The sequence below is a fragment of the Kogia breviceps genome, chromosome 2, assembly GCF_026419965.1.
Source record: "Kogia breviceps isolate mKogBre1 chromosome 2, mKogBre1 haplotype 1, whole genome shotgun sequence".
Classification (NCBI taxonomy): domain Eukaryota; kingdom Metazoa; phylum Chordata; class Mammalia; order Artiodactyla; family Physeteridae; genus Kogia; species Kogia breviceps.
In genome coordinates, this window is record NC_081311.1 from 139,294,679 (window position 1) to 139,314,894 (window position 20,216).

Genomic DNA, 20,216 nt, shown 5'->3' on the forward strand with positions numbered 1-20,216 from the left:
TTTTAATTTATCAATGATAAACATACACTTCAGTATGAAACAACTTACACAGAGGAACAAAGGAGTAACCAATTCATGATAACAAAACCCCAAACAAATGAACATTTACACATGAGAAAATGCACTGCCTTACTAGAAACTAAGAGAAATGTAAATTAAAAGATACAAATTTTTGCACATTAAATCACAAAAAAATACTACACAGAATTGGTTATAATATAAAGAAAAGTGTATCAGATATCATTAATGAATGCATACTTAAAACCTTCTCAAAGGGCAATTTGGCAGTACCTCTCCAAATGTAAATCCAAGTCCATTTCAAGAAATCTATCCTACATAAACATATCTTTGCACAAAAGACATATGCTCAAGGTTGTTCACTGCAGCATTGTTAGAAATGGAGCAGGGGAGTGGAATCCCAATTTCCCTCAGTAATAATGTAGGTAAATAAATCATGGTACATGTTTAGTATACAATATGATTATTTTAAAAGATGTGACAGATCCATATTTTCTGGCATAAAAAACGTTCAAGGTATACTGTTGAATGAAAAAACAAAGTCACAGAAAAATAAATAACATCCATGTTAAAAAATATATACACACTTAAATATGTCCTGAATATAAGTATCAGTAACTACAATAAAACATCCTGAAGTGATAGCTATAAAACTTTTAGGGACTTCCCTGGGGGCGCAGTGGTTAAGAATCCGTCTGCCAATGCAGGGGACACAGGTTCGAGCCCTGGTCCGGGAAGATCACACATGATGCAGACCAACTAAGCGCGTGCGCCACAACTACTGAGCCTGCGCTCTAGAGCCCATGAGCCACACAAGTACTTAAGCCCGTGCGCCTAGGGCCCGTGCTCTGCAACAAGAGAAGCCGTTGCAGTGAGAAGCCCGCGCACTGCAACGAAGAGTAGCCCTCGCGTGCGGCAACTAGAGAAAGCCCATGTGCTACAAAGACCCAACGCGACCAGAAAAAACAGAAAACTTTTAATAATAGCTATTTTTGAAGAGTTAAATGGGACTTAAAGGGACAAACATTGAATAGAGTGGAAATAAAGAAGAGCTTCTAAATTTTACTCCAAATTTTGCTGTATTGCTTGAATTTTAAACAATAAGCATATATTCATATATTATTTGTAACATTTAAAAAAAATTTTGAAGAGGAGATGAACGTACACTCAAATGTTAACAGTGCCTAATCTGGATTGCAGCGTTTCTGGTGATTTTTCATTTATATTTTATTTTTTTAAATTATATTTTAAATTCTATAATGATCATGAATTGATGATGTAATGTTTAATTATGAAAATATTTTTTTTCTTTAAAAATGGTAAAACTGTCCACCAGAGTATAATTTAATTTTTGGATACATTTATATAATGTATATACATTTAAACTACAGTATGAAGAAACTGGTCTCACAGTGGAGAAACATGGTAGCTGATGGACAAGGAAGAGACTTTTCACTAAATCCCCTCTGTGCCTTTTCCTATTTGCATGTGTCAGTTACTTAGAAAAGTAAAATAACACACAAATACACCCCCCCATATATACACTACTTTTAAAAAAAGATCAGGTTTGATTTCTATTTACCAGCATGGCAAGAATTCATTACATACTGGTAAGTGAAAAAAATATTTGAAAAAATAATACTGTGGATCCAATTTTATTTTATAAAATGTGAGTATACATGCTCAGAAAAAAACGTCTGTATCAGTGGATGAATGACTGCCACGGGCTGAGGGCAGCGGATAGAATTTCATGCAAAGGGGCATGAGAGAACTTTCTGGGGTGATCAAGTGTTCTGTATCTTGATTTGGGGGTGGTTATACAGCAATATGCTTTTTATTTTTTAATATATTTATTGGAGTATAATTGCTTTACAATGTTGTGTTAGTTTCTATTGTACAACAAAGTGAATCAGCTATAGCAATATGCTTTTTAAAAGGAGAATTTTATTAAATGTAAATTATACCTCAATGAATGTGACCCTCTCCAACGCTAACACCAAAAAGAAGTCTGTATGGCTACATACCAAAGCAATAACAAATTATTGTGTTGGATTAGGTTATTGTTCAAAATGACTCTCTCACTCCCACTTCCATGGGAGTCCACTCCTCTGTCCCACTGATGTCAGCATGGTTACGTGACTTGCTTTAGACTCACGGTGGGCCAACTGTATGTCCTTGCCCTTTGACTTTGAGTTTAGCCATGTACTTGCAAGCCTGGGCTCAATCTCGTGCATCTGTCAATATCATGAGAAAAATTTTCCCCAGGTGCTTGCTGTCCCTTCATCCTGGACCTCACAATGAGGCCCACATGGAGCAGGATCAGAGCCTTTCTCACAGTAACAATCAAACCCAGCCAGTCCTACAGTTTGAAGACAAGCTACCCAGCCAAGCCCAAATAACCCTCAGGTACATGAGAAATAAATGGTTACTGCTGAATGCCACTAGATTGTGTGGTTGTTTGTTATGCAACATTATTATAACAATGGTAACCAATATATGATCTCTGGGTAAGGTGGTAATAGTGATTTTAACCTCTTTCTTTTTATTTTTTCTACTTACTAGGTATATTAGCATCTATTACTTTTATAATCAGAAAAAAAAAGCTATATCCATTATGAGAAAAAGAAGAAAGTACAAAAAAGGTAATTTATGTATACATACTGTTTTAAATGATCTTTGCCAAGAGCCACTCTATCTCTACGTTGTTTCTCTGCTTTTTCTTGTTCTTCTTTAAAAGCTTTTTCAACGTTGAGTTTCACTTGTTCCTCCCATTTTTTATCTGATTTTATTTTACTCTTTTGGAATTCAATCTGTGCATCACGTTCTTTCAAAACTCTACTAAGAAGAAGTCCTGACTACAAAAAAAAATTGTAATATTTTAAGAAAATAAAGTCTAATTATGTATAGATATGTTAAATATAAATATATATATAAATACAAGAAAACTCAAGTAGTACATGAAAGTTTTTCACTCTTTCTGTCTGGTAAAATTGATATTGCTTTGCATATTCAATGGCCTTTTTCCTTTCTCCTTGTTTGTGTATTGCTTCTTCCACATCAAGAATTTGTCTTTCTGCCTTTATTTCTTTATCACGTTTCTTTTTGGCTTCAAGTTTCTGTTCTTTCATCCCCTACATAAAGACAAAAGCAGTAGTCTGTTTTCTTTTTTCAACTTAACTTTACAAAATTAAACATATGATATGATAATTTGAGCTTTCCTTATGAGTCTTTATTGTATTTGCATATATCACTAACAAATATGAGGTTACACTTATGAGCTAATCTTTAATTGAATTTTTTAGGTAGTTAACACATTTACATGGTTCAAAATCCATAGTATTAAAAAAGTATATGGGGACTTCCCTGGAGGTCCAGTGGTTAAGACTCCATGCTGCCAATGCAGGGGGCACAGGTTCAATCCCTGGTCAGGGAACTAGGATCCCACATGCGCATGGTGCAGCCAAAAAAACCAAAATATGTATATATATTATATATATAATATATACAATATATATACACATATATTATATATATATATATATATATATATATATATATAAAACAAAAGTATGTACTGGAACTCTCCCTCCAATCCTAACTTCCATCTGCAGTCTCTAAGATAACCACTATTAGTTTCTTGCATTTACTTCCATAGTTCCTTTCTATATTTAAGTACCATATATATATATATATATATTTATATATATATATATATAACTACTTGTGTTCCTTTAAAAAATCAACAATGGCATATTTTACATGTTCTTCTACACCCCTGAGGAGGTAGCCAATGTCCCATGTCAGAAGAAGTCTTGGGCTTCCTTGGTGGCGCAGTGGTTGGGAGTCCGCCTGCCGATGCAGGGGACACGGGTTCGTGCCCCGGTCTGGGAAGATCCCACATGCCGCGGAGCGACTAGGCCCGTGAGCCATGGCCGCTGAGCCTGCACGTCCGGAGCCTGTGCTCCGCAACGGGAGAGGCCACAACAGTGAGAGGCCCGCGTACCGCAAAAAAAAAAAAAATAATCTAACATCCATTCCTGTACAATAAGGCAAAAAGAAAAAAAAGAAAGAACTAAAAGGCACCCAGATTGGAAAGAAGGAAGTAAAATTTGTAAAACTGACTTTACCTTTTTTTTGGCTGTGCTCTGTGGCATGAGAGATCTTAGTTCCCTGACCAGGGATGGAACCCGTGCCCCCTGCAGTGGAAGCACAGAGTCTCAACCACTGAACCACCAGAGAAGTCCCTGTCTTTACTTTCTGACATCATGATTGTCTATGTAGAAAATCTGATGGAATCTATAAAAAAGCTACTAGAACTAATAAGTGAGGTTAGCTGTGTTACAAGATATAAGATCAACATAGAAAAAATTAACTGTATTTCTATAGCTAACAATGAATAACAAATTGAAATTGTTAAAAAATCATTTATAATACATAGTAATTACTTAGGGATAAATATGAAAAAAGATGAATAAGACCTATACCCTAAAAACTATAAAATATTGCTGACATAAATTAAATAAGACCTACACAAATGGAAGAAAAACACTGTGTTCATGGGTCAGAAGACTCAATACTGTCAAAATGTAAATTCTCTCCAAACTGATCTAGAAATTCAACACAATCCCAAACAAAATCCCAGCTGGCTTTTTCGTCGAAATTGACAAGCTGAATCTAAAATTCATGTATAAGTGTAAAGGACCTAGAATAGCCAGAACAACTTTGAAAAAGAACCAACTTAGAGGACTAATATTATCTGATTTCAAGACTTATTATTAAAACTACAATTCTCAGATCAGTGTGTTATTGAAATAAAGATAGATGAATAGATCAATGGAACAGCAGCGTCCAGAAACTCCCCCTGCACATATATGGACAACCAGATTTTCAACAAATGTGCAAAGGCAATTCAGTGGGGGAAAGAACAGTCTTTTCAACAAACTGTGCTGAAACAATTGGATATTCATATGTAAAAAAATAAACATCAATCCATACCTCACTTCTAAATATAGACTCTCTCTCTCTCTCTCTCTCTCTCTCTCTCTCTCTCTATATATATATATATATATATATATATATATATGTATATATATATTTATAAAAGACCTAAAACTTTAAACTTAAACACAGAAGAAAATCTTTGTGATCTTGAGTTAGGTAAGTCATTAAAAGGATGATCCATACAAGAAAAATTGATAAACTGGACTTCATTAAAATTAAAAACTCTGCTCTTAGAAAGACACTGTAATGGAATATAAAGCAAGTCATGAACTGGGAGAAAATATTTTCAAATCAAATATCTAATAAAGGACTTGTATTCAGAATATATTTTAAAAGTTGTCTAAACTCAGTAAGAAGACAAACCCATCAAAAGATTTGAACAGACATTTCACCAAAGAAGATATGCAGATAGAAAATGAGTTCATGAAAAGATGTTCAACATCATTGTAATTAGAGAAATTAAAATTATAATGAGATACTACTTCACACCTATTAGAAAGTCTATAGTTAAAAAGACTGAACATAGCAATTTGGCAAATATGTGGAGGAAACACATATTAGAACTATGTGTTCTAATATGAATTAGAACTATCATACACCCCTGGAGGGAATGTAAAATTACGACAACTTTGGGAAACAGCTTGGAAGTTAAATGTTACAAAATTAAATGTACAGCTATCATATGATTCTACACCAAGATATTTACCCAAAAGAAATGAAAGCATATGTCCATACATAGACTTATATACAAATGTTCATAAGCAGCTTTATTTATAATAGCCAAACATTGGAAACAGCTCAAACTATCAACAACTGAGCAGAAAAAAATTGTGATATATCCATATAATGGAATACCACTCAGCAATAAAAATGAATGAATAATTGATACAAAAACATGAAAGAATTTCAAAATAATTGTGCTGAGTGAAATTTATAATAGACAACAGATCAGTGGTTGTCTGGAGACACCGGAGGGGGCATGGGCAGGTGTGAGAGCGAGTAAAATGGGGTATGAGGAAACTTTTTTGTGGTGATGATATATTCATTATCTTAATTATAATAACGGTTTCAGGGCTATATAAATATGTCAAATCTTAATTGTACACTTTAAATATGTCCAGGTTATTGTATGTCACTTACACCTAAATAAAGCTGTTGAAAATGTGTTTCAATACATTTTAATGATATTTTCTATGTTAAAAATATTTAAAAAGAGCAATAAGAAACAAGAGTAAGTCTTCAGTGCACATGTACTCCTGGGTGGTTAATACTTACTGCATATGTATTAGTCCAGTGTTTTACCACTTCTTGGGATCGGAAATGCATTTCTTTCTTTGCCTTTCTTTCTGCACGAAGGTGTGCTGCTTCTCTTGTCAAACTGTTAAGGCTATCTCGAATCCTTTCCCACTCATTGTGTGGAATTATGGTGACCTGCCGGAGATCTACTTTGCTAGGCAGAAGAGGTGGATAGAGGACTTGATCTTCTTCACAGTTCTTTACTTCTAATAAATTTTTTTAAATGAGTATTAAAAACTTTCAAGAAAAGTTTGATATTTTTTCTCACACATTTCTATATTGGCATGATATCTGGAAGTTGTTTCAAAGAATAATTTTATTCTTGTTATCTTAAGAACAGCTGGGAATAAGTGGAAAGTATACAAGACCTTGAAATCAGAAGACATAGATTTGAGTCCTTGCTTAGTCAATTCCTTACTGTGTAAACTTGGGCAAGTCATTTAACTTCTTGGAGTCTCAGTATCAACATCTTTAAAGTTGAGTTCAATAATACCTACCCCAACAGGTTGTTATAAAAGCATTTTCAAAGTTAATCAAGCAGCAGTTTATAAGTGGATAACTTTGGGGAATGTTCATCTTTTGGGGTTGTAGACATTGTGCTTGTCTACTCTATACAGCCCCTTCCTAACTGAGTAGCAGCAATGTAATTTGGAGAACTGACTACAGTCTCAGTCCCGGGGTGGGCCTCATTAATTTAAGAATACTTGCACCTCCCTTGACAATAATTATTCCTGTAATAAGAAAATAAATAGGAGAAGAGTTTTGAGACTTAGAAAAGTTCTTGCTTGTACTTCTGGGAGAGACATCTGAGAGTGACTCTCAGGCTAGATACAAATGAGGAAGCATGAAGGCCAGACAAGCAATCATCCTATGACCACAAGAGGAAGCAGCCTTAGGATGAAGCTGTTAACTGTGAAACACAAAGAAGAAACAAAGGAAGACCCTGGGGCAATGAGGATTTCATTATGCTGCTAGATTAATCAGACCCAAAGGCTGGAGTTCCTGTTATATGAGCAAATAAATTTCCTTATTTTTAAATATGATTGAGCTGGGTATTCTGTGAAATGAATTCACAAGCATCCTAAATGACACAATGGGGCTCATAACAGCTCTTCTCTAAAAAAATGTTCCTACCCTTTTAATCAACTGAAGTTCTTACTTATAAACACCTAAACTCACTCTAGCTAGTTTAAGAAGAAAAGGAATTCATTAAGGGATATTAGATAGCCTACTGAATCTCTCAGAGAGCCAGAGAGTTACCCTTCGAAGATATACATACAAATATCACACAGACCACATTGTGAGGTTCCAGTGAAGATTCACAGCAACTGGCATTGGGTTAGGCACCTCAACTTGCCCCACTTATAACTTGCTCCACTGGACACTATATATGTGAACCTTCACAAGTACTCTGGAATTGGTACACTTTTGCTGCCACTCTCCCCTGAAAATGGATTCAACATGCTGTTTCTTTCCTCATACGCTCTCTTCAGAATGTAAATCTAGCACACATACAATTGACCAGCTGAGTCTTGGTCTTACGCCTTCACCCTAGCTGCAAGGGAGGCAGAAAAAAATGCCTTCTGCTTTAAGGAGGTAGGACTTGTAAGGAGAAGAATTTACCAAAATAGGAAATACATTTGAATAATGGTGGGTGGTCACAGGCCTAACAAAGGCAATAAAGCACAGTGGGTAAGAGTGTGGACTCTGGAGACAGACAATCTGGACCTTTTCTGAACACACCACATTTGAACTCTGTGAATCTAGACAAAATTATTTAACCCTCTAAATCTAACTCCTTAATTGCAAAATGGAAATACTAATAGTACCTACTTCATTTTATATAACTGGTGTGAGAATTAGATGAAGTAATATATGTAAAGAATTTAGAAGAGTGCCTGGCACACAATATGTTCTCAATAAATATTAATTATTATTATTTTTACTGCTTTTATTAGAAGAATGAAACAGAAGTAGAAAAGCAGAGCCAAGAAATCATGTGGCTCCAGAAAGATACTGAGAGAAAAGCTGCTAGGACAATTAGAATCTTCTTGGGGTTTGAATTAAAGTTGATGGGAGTGAGAATTTGGTTGTTAACTTAAAATGTGAGTTTAGAACCACAGGTACCATCTTGCCTACCACATACCAAGTCTCCAAATGCAGAATAAAGACAAGCAAAGCTGAGAAGTAGAATAGTGTCCTGGATCGAGTTATACCTAAATTCACAGGTATGTGAGCCAAAATAGTCCCCTTTTAACTACAGTGAATTAGATCAGTCACTTGTAACCAAAGAGTCCTGACCAATATATCCTTATAGCCTTGTAACACATTTCCTTTGCTTCACCTAAACTGGCTCAACTTGGTTTGTGTTACTTACAATTAGAAGCTACATAAACAAAGGTCATTAAATTAAGCCACCTGCCTTTTGATTAGCATATTGTTAGGCATATTAATATGCTTTTCTTGGACGTCCCTGGTGGCGCAGTGGTTAAGAACCTGCCTACCAATGCAGGGGACACGGGTTCGAGCCCTGGTCTGGGAAGATCCCACATGACTCAGAGCAGCTGAGCCTGTGTACCACAACTACTGAGCCTGCACTCTAGAGACCATAAGCCACAACTACTGAGGTCCCTGCACCTACAGCCTGTGCTCCGCAACAAGAAAAGCCACTGCAATGAGAAGCCCACGCACCGCAATGAAGAGTGGCCCCAGCTCACCACAACTAGACAAAGCCCACATGCAGCAACAAAGACCCAACACAGCCAAAAATAAATTAACAAATTTATGGAAAAAAAATATGCTTTTCTTTCTCTGACCCAAGAGTCATTCTAATTCTTTAAGATGTGAAATAAAATGGAGACAGTTTAATTTTCCAAAATACTAAAGGGGCTGGGTAGACCAAATAGCCCATACTGGCAGGAGCTGCTCCTTACAAAGTATACAGTGGTGAGCAAGCTTTGGCAGCAATGACAGGAAAACAAGATGCCAAAAAGCTGTGTAGTGAACAATGTGATCCCTCATGACACCTCAATCTTCTGTAGAGTAACTACATTCATGAGATATTTTATTCAAGAACTTTTCATGAACTCTGATACAGGAGGAGAACCAAGAGAGCAACCACAAAAGCAGCAGAAAAAATAGGACAATCGATGGAAAGTTTGGAAAAGGCTTTTTACTATCTCAGGTAACAAAAGTTGGGCCAAGTTCCCTCATATCTTTTTTTTTTATAAATATGTTTATTTTTTATTTTTATTTTTGGCTGCGTTGGGTCTTTGTTGCTGCACATGGGCTTTCTCTAGCTATGGCGAGCAGGGTCTACTCTTTGTTGCAGTGTGCGGGCTTCTCATTGTGGTGGCTTCTCTTGTTGCGGAGCACGGGCTCTAGGCATGCGGGCTTCAGTAGTTGTGGCCAGCGGGCTCAGTAGTTGTGGCGCACGGGCTTAGTTGCTCCACGGCATGTGGGGTCTTCCAGACCAGGGCTCAAGCCCATATCCCCTGCATTGGCAGGTGGATTCTTAACCACTGCACCACCAGGGAAGCCCCAGTTCCCTCATATCTTTGAGGATCAGGAGAGCCCTGTTTGACCTCCGAGCTACGAATGATTTCACATATCCATGCTTTAATCCACTGGGTTGATGCAGAGTTCAGTTCTCAGAGGGCAGTCTTCTTTCCATGATTCCTACCTCACAGTGACTTTCACACAATGCTAGTAATGGCTGTTGGAGAAGTGAAGCAATTAAAACTTTTAAAAATTGCCACTGATTGTTTTAACAAACGTAACTGGTGAGCTCTGAATCAGGTCAAATAAAGACAAGTCTTGCGAGTGGGACTTTCCAAGGAACTGCCAGACAGGTCAAATAATAAGTTTCCAAGGAACTGCCAGACAGCTCAAATAAGTTATCTGGGAAATGGGCTTTGGAAGGGGTTCAACGCTATTTTGCTCCTTCCACAGGCTGCTAAGCCACTGGATTTCACTGTGATTGCAGTGGTTTTCTAGACTACCATAGGGCAGGGAAAAAGAAGGGGACTAGAACAAGTTAAAATGCAAAAAAACTCATTGTTCTTACCAAGATTCAGTTATTTTTCTTGATAAACATTCCCCAATTGTTGCAAGCTTTTGGTTTCCTGAGTTCTCAAAAATTGATTTTGACAATTTTTGCTGTTGTTCTTTTTGATTTAATGCAGCACTTTATATATAAGAAAGTGAATATGTGAGCGTAATTTTGTTTTTTCAATACATGCCACATGGGTACTGTCACTCTCCTACATGTCATGACCCTCTGCTGCTACTTCTTAAGCCCTCCACAGCATAAATACACACTAGTGTCCACTGGTGGGAGACTGGCTGGCTCTCACTCAGCATTTGGCACAAGGGACTCTATTGCTACAGAAGCTCAGGCGATGACATGAATATAGTCCAAGTTCCCAAGGTTCTGTCACCGTGAGAACATTAATTAGGAATTTACAATCTTAAGAAACTAAAATCACTGGAATTAATAAAGAGTTCTTTAAATGTCCCACTAGGCTACTTCTATTACAAAATCAAATTATTATAAAAGGTCATGTGAATTACAATACCTTAAGTAGCATTATTTTCACACTCTATCAAAGTATACGCCTTAGGATGAGACCTTACCTTCATTTTACAGTTGAAGAAATTGAGATTTTCCTTCAGACACTTTCCTAAGAGTACTCAGTAGGTTCACAGCAGAGCCAAAACTCTAATTAGGTCACTGATATTTCCAAAATACATTCCGATTCACTCAATGAATAACAAAGCTTAAGTGCGAGAAAATTCAGCAAACACCAGACTCTTGGAGCTAGCTGCAACGGCACAGCTTGAGTAGCGGGCCAGCTGGTCAACTGGGAGTCTCTGACTTCTTTTTCTCTACCCTTATTTCTGTATGCTCTCCCCACCTACCCATTCATCCAAGGGCAAAACTGTCTAATTTACACAGAGCCCGACGATGCCCACAGTGCTGTTTTTGACTTGGCGGACCCCGTTTCAGAAGGAAAGGCACGCTCGCCTCTCACTCCATACCTGGAGACCAGAAACAATCCCTGTGCTGGGATGGACCAGTTTAGCTCACCTGTGCTTTCCTTTGCCCGTCCACAGCGCCTTCCGAGACGCACCAGCATACCTGAGGTACCCATGGCGCTCTCAGACTTGGAAAGGCGATTCCGACGCGGAAGTTCCCGCGGACTCCAGGCAAGTTTTAGCCAAACCGCACAGTTGCTTAGCAACGCCGCCGGAAGTGACGACAGTCGTCGCCGAGGAACGAAGAACGCGCAGCTGTGGGCTGTGGTGCTGGAGAAGGGAGGCTGCGCCTGCGCGGGAAGTCAAGGCCGTGCGTGCGAATGGGGCGGTCCTCCCCTGCAGGCGTCCGGAGTGGGCCGGAGGACAGATTCCTCGTAAGCGGCGCCGAGGCTAGAACGGCTGCGGGTCTCTGGCTTGGGTCAGTGACGAGCCCTGGGACCCGGCTGGCCCCGGCCTGGTGCTCCCATCGGCATCCAACGTGCGCCTCTCGGGGAACGACACCCGACTAGGTCCCTGCCCCTGGTTTCGGGATATACCCGGCAGGTGTGCGGGAGAGCGAGGCCTGGGCTTGGCGTGTGTGACCCACAGACCTCGCGGGGGGGGGAAGGTGAACGGCAAAGCCCTTTTCCCTCAACTATAGAAACTCAGGGATTAATTGACAGAAAATCTGTTTTTAAGTATTTTGGTTTCTAACGCATGATCTGGACTAGATGGGCCTTAGTTGTTGTTTTTTTTTTTTAATCGCAATGTTTAAACTTGGATTATAACATTCACGTTAGGGCCTTTAAGATATCTTTAATTGCTCGGTAAATACAGTATGATAAATTGAATGTATTTAGAGGACCAATCAGACCTCTAAGGACACAAAACCCTGTTAAGAGTGAATATGGGCTACGTTTCAAAAGATCCTTTTCTAACACGGCGAGGTACAAATGATTACATTACAGGGTAGTTGACTATGACACATACACATTAGGCATCAAACTGAAGTTGCTCAATATGAAAGGAGGTAAGATTTTTAATCACTGAAGTTCTTACACATAGTTGTACTGTTTTTCTTCAGGTTTTCTATCAGATGATCCATCGTAATAATGCTGGTAAGTATGAAAGGATTAATAAAATATTTATTGGCAGAAATATAGTTTTTGCGCATACAACATTGGTGTTTTTTTGGAATCATATTTTTTAAAATGTCAAGAACTGAGAAGAGTCAGAGATTTTACCCTACTTGCATGCTAACAACTTAGGCTGCCACCGTTTTGTAGAAGATGCAGACCCCTAGAACAGTGATGAATTACAGCAGTAGCAGCAGCCAGAATATCACTAATTTTGCCCCAGTTGCCACAGGATGATGCAAAGCGTGCCAGAAGTCACCTGCACATGGACTATTGCATTACAGGACAGGAACCCTGAGCTTAGGGCATCCAGATCTTTATTATAATGGACAATAAACATGCCTTTCAAGACTGTTCACTATACATACTTTTTTAAAAATAAATTTATTTATTTTTTTACTTATTTATTTTTGGCTGCGTTGGGTCTTCGTTGCTGCGCGCAGGCTTTCTCTAGTTGCAGTGAGCCAGGCTACTCTTCTTTGTGGGGCGTGGGCTTCTCATTGTGGTGGCTTCTCTTGTGGAGCACGGGCTCTAGGTGTGCGGGCTTCAGTAGTTGTGGCTCACGGGCTCTAGAGCGCAGACTCAGTAGTTGTGGCGCATGGGCTTAGCTGCTCCACAGCATGTGGGGTCTTCTTAGGACCAGGTCTCAAACCAGTGTCCCCTGCATTGGCAGGAGGATTCTTAACCACTGCGCCACCAGGGAAGCCCTTACATACATTTTTGAAGCAATAGTCCAGAGCAAAGGGCAGTGAGTACCTTGCATGTAAGATATGCAGAGCCACTAGAGACCCATGGAGATTACCTCCTAACAAAAATTCTGTGGAATTTTAACTAAATTGGTTACCAAAATGATTGAATCTTATAATATTTGGTGTCAGTAATTTGCCAATTTGGCATAGTGTTCAGGTATCATTTGACTTACCCTCTATGGCCACCACTCATTATTTTTTCTTTGTTGTGAAATTAAGAAGGTAGCATATGCACTTTGATCTGAAACATGAGCTTAAGTCATTCCGGGGAAAATATTTTATTACAAAATCGGTGTAGAAAAAGAATGCACTGCAATTGATGCTACCACTGTATACAGACATTTCTTTTTTAAAAACAAAAATGAGATTATACTGTAAATACTGTTTTGTGACTTGTTGGTTTAATTTGAACATCTTACCTTTTACTCACTAAATAAATGGTCTGTTATATGGCTATCATGTACATATCTTATTTAAGCAATCCCCTATTCTTGGATGTCTATGTAGTTTCTAGTTTTCATTATTGTAAGAAAGCACATAGGCTATTGTTAGACCCTGGAAACATTGCAGACATACAAAATATATACTTTTCATGCTTCCAGAGAGAACAGTTAATAACTGCTTCTGGTATTTTAACAAACTGATTTCAAAATAGATTCACTTTCACTAAATCTTTCTACACATCCTTAATTTTTGGAGACATTTTTATTTCAAGTATAGCACTAAATCTTTGAAAGTTTATTGGCAACAGAATGTGGGTTTTGTCTATTATTTAACAAGTAAAAAGAAAAACTGGAATCTGGAATTCTTAACATAATCAGCCTAACACCTGTGATTTTATCCACTGGATAAGAGCTTATATTCACATAACATTCCCTGTTTTGTATTTAAGGTTTTTGTTTAAACAAAATTTTATTCCTCCCATTGCTATAGGTGCTTTTCTGATGTAAGAGAAAACATACTAGAAAATGTAAATTTTTAAATATCTTAAATACTTTTATTAATTTTAGGAGTTAAGAAGTCTCCATTCCTTTGCTTGGAACCAGAAGACTTTTTCCCCTGCATATAGAGTAGGAGTAATGTTGGTTAGAAACTGCCTGATGTTTAAAACTGAAGATTGTCATGACTGTTTAACCTAAGCTCCATGCTGAAGTAAGATTAATTGTCTTGGAAATACTAAATTGGGTAAGTATTTTAAATAAAGGTTTATGTTGAGTGGTGGGAAAAAACTAATGGAAAAAGATCTGAAATTAAGAAAAGTACACTTGTAGATAGAAATTAATAGTTAACAGTGGAACTAAGTTAACAGTTGGAACTTTGTTAACTTCAGGCTTATGATACATCTTATTTGGAGGTTAATAGTGCAGGAATTTTAGTAACTTGTGGCTGATTAAGTCTAGGCTTGAAACACTTTTCAACCAACAATGAGTTACATTTGAAAATAATTTTTTAAATTATGTATAAATTCAGAATGCCTAAAAAGCATTTTAATTTAAAATGTGCTTAGGTGCATTACCAATGTGATTGTCAACTGTGCTTTATTGCTATTTATTACATTGTTTCTATGGGAAAGTGATTTCTGCACTTAAATATCTGGAAGCCAATCAGGGACACCTGGATTAGACATCTAGAGATTCATGGATCCAGGGTATCAGAATACTCTATATACCATCTAAATTCATACAACAGGAGATACGTCCTCTAGGTTAGTTATTCTCCAGATATTCTAAATTGAGAGGCAAAAAATACTTACTCTTATATGAGTCGTGAGCTCATTCTCAGTTTCACCTACTGGATATCTATCATTATAAACCAAAGAATACATGTAGATAAATGCCATGTTTTCTTTTTTCTTTTTTTTTTTTTTGGCTGCGTCAAATGGGGCTTATGTGCAGCACTCGGGATCTTCATAGTGGCACGTGGGCTCCTGGTTGTGGTGCACAGGCTCCAGAGCGCTTGGGCTCTATAGTTTGAGGCACATGCGTTCTCTAGTTGTGGCCCCTGTGCTCAGCAGTTGCAGTGCGTGGGCTTAGTTGCCCCGCAGCATGTGGGATCTTAGTTCCCTGACCAGGGATCACACCTGCATCCCCTGCATTGGAAGGTGGATTCTTAACCACTGGACCACCAGAGAAGTCCCCCATGTTTTCTATTTTTAATTGATCTCTTCTTTTTCTTATTGGTGGGGTTCTTCACTTTTCATTTTAGGATTTCTTGCTAAAACTTCAGAATGGTTGTAAAGTAGATCATAGATGGTTAGTGTGTACTTCGAGATTAATGAATGTTTTCATGTTATTAAACATCTTTTCGTCAAAATGACCTACTTAATATTTTATTTTTAAACTGATTAGTAGTCGTTATTCCATTTCTTAGGCACTAGAGTGTATTACTAAAGCATGAACTTTGGAGTCAGGCAGACCTGAGTCCAAATTCTAGCTCTGCCATTTAACTAATACTTAACCAACTTAATTAATACTTAAGCTCCAGTTATATATTTTTAAGATGAGGATAATAATAATTCCTACTAAATGGGTTTATGACAGATGATGATATTGTAAGGTTCTTAGTCCAGTATCTGGTATAGAGTGATATCTATAAAAATATCAGTTACTCTTTAAAATAATTTTTTTTTGTTTACAGACACTAATTGTAGCTTTTCCTGGGAAGTCTGTATAATTATCTTTTTTATGTGATAATTTTCATTTATACCATCTGTTGATTCATTCCTTTTCTCTTGAGATTTAAGTTAATGATCTTCATTATCTATTAATGAAAAGAGACATGAGTAATTGTCATATCAAAAGCAGTGTGATTATTCACATATATCCAGATTATTTGGTACTCCAGAGCTAAACTATGTAGAGAAAATATAAATAAATGTGAAAATTGTTAACAAAAGTTACTTCTAGTGTAACTGACCTCTAGTTCAAGTAATTTGTTTAGACTTTCTTTTTTTTTTTTGGTTAGACTTTCAAGTACAACACATCAAGCAACCATTTGGTTATAACACTGATGATGATTTCAAGCTAAAAACCTTTTTTAAAAAATTATTTAAATTTTGCAAGATTTCACATTATGTTAAATTTGGTCAGAGTTTTAGTTCACAGAGAATATATATTGTACATGACCTATTATTTAAAATGAGGCTCATTGTAAACATTTTAAACTAATAAGTTTGTGATTGATAATTTAAAGACAATAAGAATGACTAGCCTACATTTTTTTCTGTCTTATTTTATAACTTTTCTGAATTAAAGTGTAAGGGAATAATTGTTTCATTACTTCTCTCATTGGATTGCTCTCTAGTTTAATTCTGAGTGCTCAAAGAATCACCCCCCAGGAACACAATAATACCCTGAGTATCCTTTTTATATATTCTGTTTTCCATTAATTTTTTTTTAAATTTTATTTATTTATTTATGGCTGTGTTGGGTCTTCGTTTCTGTGCGAGGGCTTTCTCCAGTTGTGGCAAGTGGGGGCCACTCTTCATCGCTGTGCGCAGGCCTCTCACTATTGCGGCCTCTCTTGTTGCAGAGCACGGGCTCCAGACGCGCAGGCTCAGTAATTGTGGCTCACGGGCCCAGTTGCTCCGTGGCATGTGGGATCTTCCCAGACCAGGGCTCGAACCCATGTCCCCTGCATTGGCAGGCGGATTCTCAACCACTGCGCCACCAGGGAAGCCCTGTTTTCCATTAATTTAACATACTCAAATATGAACTTTGCTTCTTAGGAAAAAGTGCTTAAATGGTAGTCTTAGAATGCTTAGTCATTTTAACTTGTTTATATTCATCCTTTGTTTCAGTAGATTAAGAGTAATTTTGTTAAATAGATACTATAGCTAGATATGTAGAACCAAGTATGTTTGGGGAATAATATTTCTTCTTTTGCAGGGTAACCCAAATCTGTTTCTGGAACCATGAAACTTTTGTTGGTTTTTGACTTTGACAATACAATCATAGATGATAATAGCGACACCTGGATTGTACAATGTGCTCCAGAGAAAAAGCTTCCTATTGAACTACAAGATTCTTATGAAAAAGGATTTTGGACAGAATTTATGGGCAGAGTCTTTAAGTATTTGGGAGATAAAGGTGTAAGAGAAGATGAAATGAAAAGAGCAATGATATCAATGCCTTTCACTCCAGGGATGGTGGAACTTTTAAACTTTATAAGAAAGAACAAGGCTAAATTTGACTGCATCATTATTTCAGATTCAAATTCAGTCTTCATAGATTGGGTTTTAGAAGCTACCAATTTTCATGACGTGTTTGATAAAGTCTTTACAAATCCAGCAGCTTTTGATAGCGATGGTCATCTCACTGTGGAAAATTATCATGCTCATTCTTGCACTAGGTGCCCCCCAAATCTTTGCAAAAATGTAGTTTTGGTAGAATTTGTAGGTAAACAGTTACAACGAGGAGTGAATTATACACGAATTGTTTATATAGGTGATGGCGGAAACGATGTCTGCCCAGTAACCTTTTTAAAGAAGAATGATGTTGCCATGCCACGGAAAGGATATACTTTACAGAAAACTCTTTCTAGGATGTCTCAAAATCTTGAGCCTGTGGAGTCTTCTGTTGTATCTTGGTCTTCAGGTGTTGAAATAATTTCTCATTTAAAATTTCTAATAAAGGAGTAATATGCCAATAATTGAAATGTGTATCAGTTAAGATTAAATACAGCAGCATAAAACTAAAACCCCAAATAACAGTGGCTTTAAAAAAAGAAAAAAGTTTTCCCTCTCACTTAAAAGAATTTCGGAGTTAAGTATCTCAAAGTTTCTGTGTTGCTCTACCAACCTCAGCACTTGACTTCCAACTTATGATCCAAGATTGCTGTTCAAGCTCCTTCCCTCACATCAACTTTCTGACCAGCAAGGACAGTGAGAGAGAAGGTTGCACCCTCAGTTAAAGTTCACTGGCCAATACTTAGTCACAATGCTCCTTCCTAACTGCAAGGAAGGATGAAAAATATAGCTTTTATTTCAGATGGTCATACGCCTGTGAAAAATGGAAAAAAGTAGAGTACAAAATTGAGGTAAGTGCAACTAGTGGACTCTACCAAAGATGGTTAATAGGTAGATTATATTTTTAAATTTATTCCCAGAGAGAATAGTCTTATATTTTACTTTCTTTGGTATTTATTTCCAAAGTATGTCTAGCAGTTACAGATCTTCAAAATAAGCCTAATACTTAGTTCACATAAGAATACACTACTTCTGAATCAGTTAATTTTACTTTTATCTTTTTTTTTTTTCTTTTATCTTTTTTTTATTTTCTTTTTCTTGAATCAGTTAATTTTAGAGATGGGTATGCAGTATCTATTGCCCAAGTGTTCATTAATTTCACACTTTCCTTTTGAAATGAAATACAAATTAATGTTCTTCAAGTATTTTAAATTTATATCATTATTACAGACTGTAACTCCAGAATGCTGATTTAATCAGTATGTTATTTCTGTTTGGCAATGAAATATTGCGTGATACAATATATAGTTTGTAGGAATACTCAACATTTAAGAAACTTTCGTATAGGGATATTAGCAAAATATTAACTGACCTAGAAAGTTGTACAGTACTGTGTTAATTTCTAGGCTCACATGTTTTAGGCATAAATATCCCTTATGTAATAATGGTAGGATTTTCTTTTCCATATAGAAAGCTCCAGAAATAAAAATGTTCAATGTAATTTTATGGGAAAAAAATTTGTACTCTTATTTTTTTCCAGGTTGAAAAAGTAAACTTTGTTTTGCTTTAAATTAATAGGTTAGATTATGTTGAAACACTTACTCTTTTTTTTATTTTTGAATTTTATTTTATTTATGAAACACTCTTATAGATTGTGATTTCTCTACAAGTTGAGGCCAGTAATAAATTATAAATTATGCAAGTAAAAAATAATAATAAGACTTTCATTTTTAGTAGTTGTAGATCAAGGAATTTGGACCAGATCTTCTACAGAGTACATCGGGAAAAGCTGATAGCTGAACAAAATTTTTAAAATATCTGCTTAAAGACATGAGAGAGCTGACAATAATTGTCAACTAAGGAAGCACAGAAACTTAGGTAGGTGAGCTGCTTTTCCCTGAAAGGGTTGGCCAGTTCTGTAAGTGGTATCTGACATACTGAGTGGCTATCTTGACAGTCTTAATGGGACCCTCACAGGTGAAGAGGTATTGGAGTATGAGGCCTGCAGTGATAAACCCTTCCCCTTACTTTGAATAAGGATCCCAAAAGGCTGCCCATCATGAGTAACGGTGATTCAGAAGTAAACAGGCCTTCAAAGGGCTGGCAGCTCACCTTTGAATACTCTCAATCCCTGAAATTGGACTGAAGTTATCTAAGATTTTTAGAACTCCCAGGTGCTTGACTAAAGCAAATCTGAACTCTCTTAGAGGAAGTTAATATCCTTAGTATGGTGGGCAGACTCTAAGGTAACCCCCTATGATCCCTATAAGCTCATATTCTGTGTGTGGGTGGGGGAGGGTATGTGTGGAGAAGGTGATCTAGGACTTGCTTCTAATTAATGCAGTACCACAAAGATGATGGGATGTATCATTTATGTGTATATGATTATATTACATCAGATCCTTATGCCTATCTTGTTAGGGAACTCTCTCCCTTGCTAATTTTAAAGAAGCAAGCTGCCATGTTGTGAACTGGCCTTCAGAGAGGGCCACATGGCAAGCAACTGAGGGTGGTCTCTAGCCAAAAGCAAGAAGTAGGTCCTTGGTCCAACAGTCTGCAGGGAACTGAATACTGCAACCATGTGAATTTGGAAGTGGATCCTTTCATAGTGGAACCTCAGCTGAGATCACAGCTCAGGCTGACACCTTGATTTAGCCTTGTAAGACCCTGAAACAGAGGCCCTTTGAGCTGTGTTTGGACTCTTAACCCACGGAACCTATGAGATAATAAATGTGTGTTGTTTGAAGATGCTAAGTTTGTGGTAAAACTGTTAGCATCAATAGAAAATTAATGCAATAGGCCTCAAAATCTAAA

General features: G+C 37.1%; 2 protein-coding genes across 6 annotated transcripts in view; one reads left to right on the forward strand and one right to left on the reverse strand.

Moving 5' to 3' along the window:
* Positions 1–11,503, reverse strand: part of CFAP210 (cilia and flagella associated protein 210) — a 34,355-nt gene extending 22,852 nt beyond the window's left edge. Inside the window, exons 1-4 of one of the 2 annotated variants that reach the window (XM_059053539.2) lie at positions 11,405–11,503; positions 6,295–6,521; positions 2,976–3,149; positions 2,680–2,873 (exon numbers count right to left, since the gene is read on the reverse strand). In XM_059053539.2, coding sequence (XP_058909522.1) covers positions 2,680–2,873; positions 2,976–3,149; positions 6,295–6,521; positions 11,405–11,468 — 659 coding nt within the window. In that variant the 5' untranslated portion in view covers positions 11,469–11,503. The remainder of the gene's footprint in view (positions 1–2,679; positions 2,874–2,975; positions 3,150–6,294; positions 6,522–11,404) is intronic. The other variant, XM_067027529.1, reaches the window with a different exon arrangement.
* An 84-nt stretch (positions 11,504–11,587) lies between these two features.
* Positions 11,588–17,866, forward strand: PHOSPHO2 (phosphatase, orphan 2). 4 transcript variants are annotated; one of them, XM_067027530.1, is made up of 4 exons: positions 11,588–11,895; positions 12,416–12,449; positions 14,227–14,401; positions 17,104–17,866. In XM_067027530.1, the coding sequence occupies exon 4, from the start codon at positions 17,130–17,132 to the stop codon at positions 17,853–17,855; it is 726 nt and encodes a 241-aa protein (XP_066883631.1). In that variant the 5' UTR covers positions 11,588–11,895; positions 12,416–12,449; positions 14,227–14,401; positions 17,104–17,129; the 3' UTR covers positions 17,856–17,866. The 4 variants fall into 4 exon arrangements, with proteins under 4 accessions (XP_066883631.1, XP_066883633.1, XP_058909542.1 ...); XM_067027532.1 differs by having other exon boundaries at positions 11,596–11,861; XM_059053559.2 differs by having other exon boundaries at positions 11,596–11,770.
* The last annotated feature ends 2,350 nt before the right edge of the window (positions 17,867–20,216 follow it).